The 10,862-nt window shown below is 42.4% G+C and overlaps 1 protein-coding gene across 2 annotated transcripts in view; it reads right to left on the bottom strand.

Annotated features, from left to right (window-relative positions):
* Positions 1–301: 301 nt before the first annotated feature.
* The window catches only part of ZFYVE21 (zinc finger FYVE-type containing 21), a 23,634-nt gene continuing 13,073 nt past the window's right edge, over positions 302–10,862 (bottom strand). The window contains exons 3-8 of one of the 2 annotated variants that reach the window (XM_069951276.1): positions 10,651–10,819; positions 8,806–8,881; positions 7,609–7,700; positions 5,889–5,936; positions 3,406–3,548; positions 302–1,830 (exon numbers count right to left, since the gene is read on the bottom strand). In XM_069951276.1, coding sequence (XP_069807377.1) covers positions 1,795–1,830; positions 3,406–3,548; positions 5,889–5,936; positions 7,609–7,700; positions 8,806–8,881; positions 10,651–10,819 — 564 coding nt within the window. In that variant the 3' untranslated portion in view covers positions 302–1,794. The remainder of the gene's footprint in view (positions 1,831–3,405; positions 3,549–5,888; positions 5,937–7,608; positions 7,701–8,805; positions 8,882–10,650; positions 10,820–10,862) is intronic. The other variant, XM_069951277.1, reaches the window with a different exon arrangement.

Genomic DNA, 10,862 nt, shown 5'->3' with positions numbered 1-10,862 from the left:
CACCACTGAAGTCTGTGGGGAGAAATAAACTGACATACTGTTGATTTAAAGGGGTCATCCAGCTTTAGAAAAACATAGCTCAAGAGCGGCAGTGTTTCTAGAAGAAAGCAGCTGAGTTTGGGTGCGGTTTTGCACTGCAGATTTTCCACTGCGGATTTGCAGTGTATCTAACAGGTCTTCAAGGGTCCTAAACATTACTAAACAATTCCGTTTGTATGATCAATTATTCAGTAGGACAGAGAATAGTAACCAAAGCTGGAAGACTCACGTCACACTTGGAGGGGATCCATAAGGACCAAAGTAACATCTGTTGTGCTTTTTATTAGGTAAACACAGACTGTACAAAAGCCATAGACCATCCCTGTTAGGCTTTACAAAGGCGTCATTCACAGTCCCTACAGAACCACAAGCAGTTTAATTTTAATATACAGCAATGTATTGGGGTCGTTCTATAGTAGCTGAATACATGGAGACAGTGACTCGCTCATTGCCCTAAGCCTAACTACGTGGTCCATAGCTGTGTATTCATGTAAAATAACGTCTTATAATACACAAGTACAAAGAATCATTGTATAAACTGAGATGTAGGAACATCTGTGTATTACAAAGTACGGGACTATGCTGCTCTCTTTATGAGGAGTAGAAGTCACTCTGGAATTCTAGGACCGATTTAAAATAAAAAAAAAATAAAAAAAATTGGGCTGTTGTCTTTATGGCCAGACAGAATTCCTAGACATTGTCTAATAATGTCCCATTCCAGGAAGAGTTAAATAAATGCATATTATATAATGTGCTATCACGATAATCTGCCACCCTGGGCAGATTCACAGGAATGCTTGCAATAGAAAGGTCTAGAGTGTATGCACCTTGTACTACAGGAGGGGGCAGCCACAATGGTGAACAATCTGGGCAGTTTTAATAGTTTTGCTAAAAACTTAATGGGAAGGATTTATTATCATCCTGGCATATCTGGGGGGAAAATATAATGTTACAATATTCTGCACCTTAGCAAAAGGTCTAAGAGGCCAGTCATAATAAATCCACCCCCATAAGTTTAATGTAGTGTTGCAGAAATAAAACCCCAGCATGCCCTGAGAGCCAAAAGAACTCCACCTGTTGTAGTTTTGCTGCTAGGGCATGCTGGGATTTGTTTTAAGTTAGAGAACACTAGTTTAATGAATATCATTTTGAAGTTTAGTGTCTTTCCTATGAGGCAGATACTAATAGCACTAGCTCATAGATAAGCAAATAAAAAATGGCTGTCCCCCACTGTGCATATGATACATGAGCTGAAGAGTAACAATCATACATTTCTGCCACCGGTGCCCCTTGCTCACGACACCAGAGGTGGGAGACAAACATGCCTTCGAAACCATCCACATCCACTGTATTGCCCAGAAGATTAGTGCTTTCAGAGAGTAGAGAAAAAGAACCTGAGATCTAGTGTAGAAAGTCTTCATTCTTCCGCTAATAGTGACTTGAGATGTCTGAAGCGTTCAGCTGAGGCTCATACATGTGTCAAAATGGCTACAAGAACGGAAAGCTGCTGAAAAACATGGCTAAGTGATGGCCGTTAACAAAAAAAAATAAAAAAATTCCAGCCTTGCCTGTGAACGTACAGTCTGAAGCATTAATAAGTATACATATTGCACGATAAAGGTGAGGATCTCTCGCTGTAAGACGCCTTTACGCTAGGACTTAATCTTACATAGTGGGTGGAAAAAGGAGCAAGGATATTGCATCGAGAAATGACAATTACGAATAAAACTCTGCACTACACATCCTTCCTCTTCATCACTGGTCCCGAGATTCATACAAGAGCTTGGCAGCCTGTTAGGATGAAAATAAGACGGTAAAATATTATTACAGCATGTAGTATCTGTTGCAGGTAAGTTTTGTACCATAAAACTCTACTCTGCTACATCTGGGGATCACACGCATTATGGTCTTATTGAGTCTCTGTATTTATGGAGACCCAAACCTCCGGATTAACAGGAACCACAGTCCGTCTTGACAGGTACATTTTAGTCGTGAATTTTACAAATAAACCTTGTGTGTTTGCCTATCCGTCTATGTAAGTGAGCAATTACCTGCCATGGTAGTTCTACAAAAATTGCAAGGTTACAAAAACAGCTGCCCATGGGCTATATGGTGTTAGTACAGATCATTTGCTTCAATACCAGACACAACAAGCTGTTGGTTTTATGTTCTGTGATGTATTAAAGAGTACCTGTCATTAAAAGTAACTTCTGACAAGTCCCACTGTGATCAGGAGACAGAGCTGGGAAGAGAGTGCGGCAGCAGCGTCATTCACTCCCCAGCCATACAATAATTCCTGAAATGTAGCCTCAGACTTACATTGTGGGGATAAGATGATCAGGCAATACAGCCGGGGACTGGATTGTGCTGCTGCCCTGCTCTCTCCCCCCGGCTATATCTCCCGATGACAGGTCTCAGCAGTGAGCCCCACTGCCATCCCAACTTTTGACATGCCCAATGATATCATAAGTAATTTTTAATGACAGGTACTCTGAAGTAATAAGTCATTTTTATATAAACCTCTGACACTTTGGTTTGCTGCAATTGTGAGTTACACTGTGGCACTCACTCCACTACTCTAATCCATTATAGTCCATGGAGACCGCCTCCTGTAATCTGTTGGATGGGGCAGTCAGTTGACCAGGGAATGGAGCGAGTTACCAAGCATTTCCCTGGTTACAACAACTGAGATCTGATGCGATATAAAGCTTTGTCAACTGAGCAAAAAGTCAAAAGTTTCTATAAGGCTGACTTCACAATGCCTTAAAATCTCCAGCGGCCAAGATGTTAGCTGGAAGCCATTGACAGTTTATGACCTGCCGTACACACAGACTTCCATGCGAATGTTCTGGTCATCTCAAAACCTGCAGCACTAATTTCACTTGATTGGTGTGTGGATGTTATATTTTAATGTAGAACAATAAGAGTTAATTCTAGAGATGAGTGAACCTTCCGAACCCGATCGTTCAGCATTTGATTAGCGGTGGCTGCTGATGTTGGATAAAGCCCCAAGGCTATGTGGGAAAACATGGATATAGTCAGTGGCTGTGTCCACGTTTTCCAGACAACCTTAGGGCTTTATTCAAGTTCAGCAGCCCCCGCTAATCAAATGCCGAAAGTTCGGGTTCGGATGGACACAAGCATGCTCGAGGTTCGCTCATCTCTAGTTAATTCTAAAAGCCACTGGGAAATTTGTATTTTAGGCGGGGAGTAATCCTTATATTGATGCTGTGGGTTTAGATCACAACGGTCGGTTTAGAGCACAACTTGAGAAATGCAGCCGTGCCATCTATTCTACCAATACAAGCGAAGTTAGATGCAGCTATGCTTAAGCCACATGTGTAGAACACCCCCTAGGTACAGTACCTTGTGCATTGCGGCCAGCCAAGATGCAGACATCTTTTTGTTGCTATTGAAGTCTTCACTAGTTGTAAACTTCATCTGTAATAGTTCTTCAGAGCCTTGAGGTATATACCGAATGAGCATCCCTGTTGCCCGACTGTTCCCCCCTGCATATTACATGTCAGGAAATAATTGGGGGGGGGGGGGGGGGGGGGGGGGGGGGGGAGAAGTTAAATTTTTACAACTCCTGGTGAAAATCAAATGTTTGCCAATGTTTTGTTTACACAGATGATTGTGATGTCATAGATTTATCACTACTACTGTAGGATGTTCCAGTATGCAATGGTGAAAATGAATTTCAGGACCTCAATGATTTAGGGCGAAGGAGACCATAGGCCAGGGACACATGATGACTTTGGCAGGGTTGAGTTGCACCTGACTCCAACTTTGACATGACTATAAAATAAATCTTTTTTGAAAATAGAAATGTCCTTTCCCATTCACATCTACAGGAGTCCTGAGTCTGGGTCCTGTGACAAGGAAAGTGCGTAATGATCAGGGTCACTGGCCTGGAGTCATCATTTAAGCCTTTCACTTCACAGACACCTAATTTACAAAACTTCTCATTTGCAAATCTGAAAACTGGAAGCAGCTTCCCCACCAAGGTCAATAATCCAGAAAGATACAGGAATGGAGGATCTGGTTCCAGGAGAGAATGTCCTATACTTCTCCCCATCATCCAGGGGAGCAGGCAGTACATATATCACAATATAATCCTAAATTTTATTGTCCGATTAGAGATTCATACTTTATATAACAACTGCATGAAATGACATTATGGATACTCCCACTGTTATAGAATAGGCACTGGTTTTATAGGCTGCAATTCTTTGAGATGGAAGAAAACTATAGATCTATGGGAGGCTTCTGCCCTCCATAATATTTAAAGGGTCACAGATCAGAACAACACTCTTTGTCAAGAAACAGTTGCTTTGGACAAAAGAAGACAGCAATGTTTTATTAATTTCATACAGCCCTCAATGGCACCTTCTTTCCAGTGTGTTATTAAAGGTATACAAAGGGTCAGGATAGTAAGTTATATTTAAGGAAAGGTAAAATATATTTTTGCCCATGGTTTTAAACTGACAATGCCTGATATAAATGCCTTATGCAGAGCAAGAATAGGATAAAAATCTGAAGGTGGCCACATACACTTGATAACTGACAAATATTCCTTTAGCCCCACATGCACACTCAGTTCAGCTGAGCATGCATCATAGATATTGGGTAGAAGCTTATCTTACCTGAGAAAAGGGTCAGGAATGTTAAGATTTCTCACCATTCACTTCCCCGACATCAGCAGTCAGAAGAAAGTGTGGAGGCCTCTAAAGACATCTGATTGTGAGCCAGGCTTGTCATCATTCATCTAATGTGTATGGCCACCCTAACCCCCTTATGAGCTCTGCTTGCTCTAGTGGCAAAAGAAATTACAGTTGAACCCGAGCAGAGCTCAGGCCAAATGGCGCAGGAACTGTCACCGTCATAAATTGTCCCTGAAATGTAGGCTGGCGTAGATCATCTTAGGTGGACAGGCAACCGCAGATTTGTCAAACTTGCAACTAAGAGGTCTACATTTAAAAGGGATAATGTCACTTATCTAAACTTTTGACATGTCAAAAGTTTAGGTCGCACAGAGACCTGCAGCGATCATTAGTATCTATAGAGTAAATGAGTCCCCTACGACATGTCAAATTAGTTAGTTAATGAATAATGCAGCATAAACTGTACCTTCTAACAGTGGGAGTATATGATCTGAGCTGTGGCTTTAAATGCAATAAATTTACGAAAAAAGCAAGCGAGTTTATCTCAAGTACAGAAATAAAGGTAGCCAGAGACGTAGTGATAAATGAGCGCAGCATTTCTTTCGCTGGATCTGGATAACTGTAACAGTTTCACATTTGACTGGCAAATTTTTTTTTTCTCGCCAATTTTTAATAGCCACAAGCAAATATTTGCAAGACTGGGAACAATGCTCCACCCAGAAAATCATTCCTGTTGTTGCTACAACATACATGCATGTGGACATAGGGGTGCAGAAGTAGCCATCACTCCTAGGTCTTTGTGTCCAAAGGTCTCTCCACTTCACCAGACAAGACTCCAGGGGGATGAGGGGTCACTGTTACAGACCTTAATGTTTACGTCAATGGTCAGCTTTAAGTTTACAGTCAGTACCATTTACAGGATCAGTATAATTTGGGTCTATAAAAGTCACACGTATGCATAAAACATTAATAAAAGTAGTTGTATGCCACCAATGGCTCTCAATGTATGATGGGAGTTCTTGTACTTGAAAAATTAGATTAAATCACTGGATTAAAGTCCTAAGCATGGACAGTGAAATTTAAAGGATGGGTTCAAAACATTAATTGATTTAGGATGAAAACAACCAATCATAAAAGCCTAACATAACATGCAGACATGGCGGGCCACACGTCCCCTCTGCTGACCTTCAATCAAGCACTGGCTCTCCAGCAGGCTGGTGTATGTATGAATATCTTTTCACATCAAAGCAGCGTGAGCGGTGAAAAAGAAAGGTATTAACAGGCTGAGCATGTGAAACATTATCACTGAAAACAGCAAGTGATCAAATATCAAAGTGAAGGTTATTATTGTCATGAGTCGCCGAACATGATAGCAGACGGCAGAACATGAGATCATGTGAATGCATGCTGTGTGCTAAGATGGATGAAGAGAGGCTGGAGAAGAAGAATGCTAATGATAATAAACAATGCTGTCACTATGCTAATGAAACTTGATTGGAAGGCCTATGTAAACCACATGGATTCACATGAAAAACTTGGTTTTACTTTCTATGTGTTCCATGCTGCCCCCATAGATCACAGATCACTAATAACAGCAATGGCCAATTAGTTCTCTGCTACCAGTGATCTGTTTAAACAGGCAAGGAGACACCTTCTCTACATGCCTCCTGGCACACTCTGCTGTCGGAAGCTCAGTGATGTCATTAATGACCATACAGGCTTCTTTAGCAACCGCTCAAATAGGGAGAGAGATCAGCAATTGGCAGCACTAAGAACCAATCACATAAATTACTGGGTTGCAAGGACTGAAGCTGGCCATACTCCAACAACTGGCAGCTGAACAATTGTCTGTCCGTCATTTATGCCTCCCCATACACAGAAGTGTTCCTGTATTGTCTACGGGGAGGGGTAAGCTGCAGCAAGACACTCTTGTGGCTTCTCTCTCCCTGAACAAAGGAGTTGGACATGATTTTCCATCACAGCCAACCCCTATTAACACCAACATATGTTGGTGGTTGTTTGGGACAGCCCCATACACCTTAGGTTGAGGACCAAATCCACCACAAGCGGTGGGCTCTGTTATCTAAAGTCTAAGGTGTATGGGAACCTAAACTCTGCAGACAATTAATTTCTGCAGGAAAGTCCCCTTTATTATGACATCATTTAGAAGCCTCACATACTGCACAACTTTATCAGCTCTGAACCTTATCTATAAGTGGAGAGGACTGTATTCCTTATGTCAACTAAATACATATAGGAGTACTTTGACCATATGATTGGTAAAGCTTTTTTAGACAGGCAAGTGCTAGATGTATGTGGAAATCTGACAGCTGTAAATTATGTTTAGAGCTGCAGACATGGTCAGACAGCAAATAGGGAGAGAAAACAAATGATACCTGTCTCTTAGCTGATGGCTGTTTGCAAAGTTATTAAATCACTTTTTCCTTCCAGAAAGGTTAAGAGTCATAGATGCTGTGCTGCAGCATGCACGCCTTTTCCCTCCTCCACCCCTACCTGCCTTGTATGATTAATGCACAAGACTTAGCACTGGAAGCCGAACCCTGTACATCAACCATTTAGGGCAGGAAGACAAGGTGGGATATGGTGGGAGGAGGCATGCATGCTGCATATCAGCCTGGCCTTTATGTCTCTTAAGCTTCTAAAAACATAATTTTATAACTTTGCTAGTAGCTGTCTTTTTTATCTGTCTATAAGCTATTTGCCCATGACTGCTCTGTACTGTCAGCTCTGCACATGATATAGAGCTGACAGATTAACAAATGACCCCACATACTCAGTCCTGCTGTAAACGAATCCTTGTACTAACATAAACCAAGGCCCAGATAAGAATATATGTATGTAATCTAATGTGTATCCAGGAATGTAGTCCAGAGTACGTTGTTACCTCCAGGAGTGAAACCTTCTGTCAGGATCTGAACTGTGGAAATTCGAGCAACTTCAATTTCATAATGGTTCTCCCCATCTAGAAACAGATACCTACACAGGAACACAGAAAAGTCACTATCCATTGTATCAATTGACAAGGAAAGGAATTGAATATCATCATTAGCATATCAGTGATCAAACAGCTTAGTGTGTTTTAGACCCCTAGCAAATTCATCTACTATCTGTGTTGGAGGAACATTTAAAATGAAGCATTACGCTCCGTCTATTCCCATCAATGGTTGTTTAATGCAGTACAGTACAGGTCCTCATGACAATGCTCTTCTTAGCAACTCTCTAATTTGGACAACAGATGAGGATCCTGAACAATAGGTCCCTTCTATTAACTAGAATTAGCTAGAATTTTTTTTTTAACTGGACAATCCCTTTAAAGAAGCAGTTTACAAATTTTTTTTTTTTATTGCCCCCCCCCCCCTACTAGGTGCTGGCACGTATACTCAGCACAGGTGATTGGTGTCCCACGTCAAACTCTGAGCGCGCCCTTGTCATCCGCTGCTGTGACCCCTCTTCTGTCTCCTGTGATTGAACATCGGAAGTCACGTTCTCCCATTGGGAATGCATTGTTAAGCGTGACTTCCGGCGTTCAATCACAGGAGACAGAAGAGGGGTGACAGGAGTGGATGACGTGAGTGCGTGGCGGATTTGAACGGCGCCGCGGGACCAGAACGAAGCCGAGCCGGAGGACATCGATCACCTGTGGTGAGTATACATGCCAGTGCCTAGTGGAATAATAAAAATAAAATTATTTTGTGAACAGCTTCTTTAAGTAATAGCTCCCATATGCACATTTGGTTCATCATGTGACAATGGCCTCAATGATGGCTGACACTATATACATACAGCACATTACAGGCCTCAAGCTTAAAAAAAGGTTTACTTAGACCTGTCAGTAGAGAGGCTTACACTGTATATTTATTTACTACAAATTTACTAACCCCTTTAAAACTGTACTATGCTATATTGCTTCCAATAAAAACTAAATCAGTCCGCGGTCTGTTTTCCACAGGTTTGCGGACTGACAAATACTGGTTTTCTTGTCTCATTTCTTGAGTCTCTTTTGGATGTATTTAACAATCTACAGTGAAGAAACCAAAAGTCACTATAAGGATACTTATGTATTTGGGAAGTCATGTATCACCTGTGGTTATTGGAGAGACGACACACAACTGTTTCCGACTTCTCTGAGGATCCCTGGGTAATGTAGAATGTAGCTCCTGAAAGTGGAGGAAGAAATATATAATGATACATTTCACAAGAATTTTTTTTTATTTAATTCCCTTTCATTTTTTTCTTAATCCAGGAAAACCAAACCTACAATACACAGAGTAAATATATTTATTATTATCTCTCTGCCACACCAGTACTATTTACATAAGCATACCCAGGGATAGTTTCTGCATGCGGCTGTAGAAGGATGTGCAGTTTTCCATGTAACTAGCACTGTCCGTGCACTGACTGGCTGAGCAGGACCGGAGCCGGGAGCCTGACATGCAGCCGCGTTGACGAGCAGGTAATGTATGCTCTCGGCGGCGGGCTGCAGGGGGTTAACGCACATATTCACAGCGGGATGTCAATCCCATTTCGAGTATGTGCTCTATAGTGATTAATGGGACTTGATCCGGCAGGTGTGAAGGCACCCTAAAGGAGAAGTGCGGGTGGGAAGTAAAAAAGCATTACGGGCTGGGGGTAGAAGGAAAATAAAAAACAAGTTATATAGTCACCTGGCCTGATGCAGAGCTGCATCCTGTCCCTGGACCCCAGCGGTTTTCTAAGCTCCCTGCCAGCTACACCCCAACCCGGCTGACAGATGCCCCGCTCAACAAGTCAGTGACTGGAACGGGACACCGCTGCAGTCACCGATTGGCTAAGTGGGCTAAATGCAACCAGTCTCATGTGGAACCAGGTGCGGCACACTGGGGGCAGTAAGCATAGGGTCTTTTTTTTGTATTTTTTAAAAGGACAGAGCCCAAAATGGGCTTTTTTTTTTTTTTTTTTTTTTTTTAACACTTTTTATGTCCCCTTAGGGGACTTTAACAATTTTACATTGGATTTCTTACACTGATCATGCCATAGCATAGCAATGATCAGTGTAATCTGCGATCATTGCATAGAGCCTGCCTGAGCAGACTCTATACAGTGATCGCCGATCTCACTGCCGGGAGGAAGGTAAAGGACCTCCGGCAGTCAGATACACTGCAGGGGTCCCGATTGGTCATTGACAGACGCATGGCTCCTGCCACAGATGTAAGTTTCGCAATCGCGGCACTGCAGGGGTTAATGGCGGCCGGTCATTAACAGTATAGCAGCTAGTCCCCACTTGCTTTGAAGGGAGCTCACTTCAAAAGCACCAGCGGACTTTATGACGTACGGGTACGGCATGGGTCCTTAAAGAGAACCTAACTACTGTCCCTAATGTGTCTCTTTAAGTGTCCCTAAATCTAACTATAAAGATACAGACTGCCTTTGCAGTTTGTATCTGATACTTTACCTGATCCTCTGTTCCCTGGCTGTTCCGGTGGGCGTCGCCATCTTGGTGATGTCACTGATTTCCCGCGGTGCGTTCCAGCGATGTCATCAAGATGGCGGCGCCCACCGATGCAAAGGCAGTCTGTATCTTTATAGTTAGATTTAGGGACACTTATAGAAACACATTAGGGACACACAGTGATCTCGTGCTGGATAGCGCGAGATCACAGTGTACTGACAGAGCGGTGGGCAAAGGATCATGGGATTCTATCTTGCCGCTCTGTATGCCGGGAAGATTCAGGCTCGCGCCGGCTCGAGCCCATAGCTAAAATTAGCTGTGGTGCCTAAACACAACCCCAAAAGAAAGTTAAAAGTTATTTAGTAAAGTTAATAAATAAAGAGAATAAAATAAAAAAAATACCAACAAAACGCTGTGACTGGTTCTCTTTAAGTAAAAGGATTCCATGACGTACCCGTTCGACATGGGTCCTTGAAAGGTTAACCCCCCCCCAATTACCGTTCATCAGCACTTTCAGCTGTCGATCATAGAATTCCATCTCTTTCTGTGAAATGACAGAACATTCTCCGCACTGTCGCACGGGGTCTACAAAACACATGCGTGGTAGAGGCACTTTCTTACTGCAGCATTTATCACAGAAGCATTTCCCACATCTTCGACAGTGATGCTGGGGAAAAAAAATTAAATTCAATTATTTTTTGACAGAGATA

This window comes from Dendropsophus ebraccatus, chromosome 13 (genome assembly GCF_027789765.1).
Source record: "Dendropsophus ebraccatus isolate aDenEbr1 chromosome 13, aDenEbr1.pat, whole genome shotgun sequence".
Taxonomy (NCBI): domain Eukaryota; kingdom Metazoa; phylum Chordata; class Amphibia; order Anura; family Hylidae; genus Dendropsophus; species Dendropsophus ebraccatus.
The sequence above is the reverse complement of the archived record's forward strand: the minus strand, read 5'-3'. Positions and strand labels throughout refer to the sequence as shown.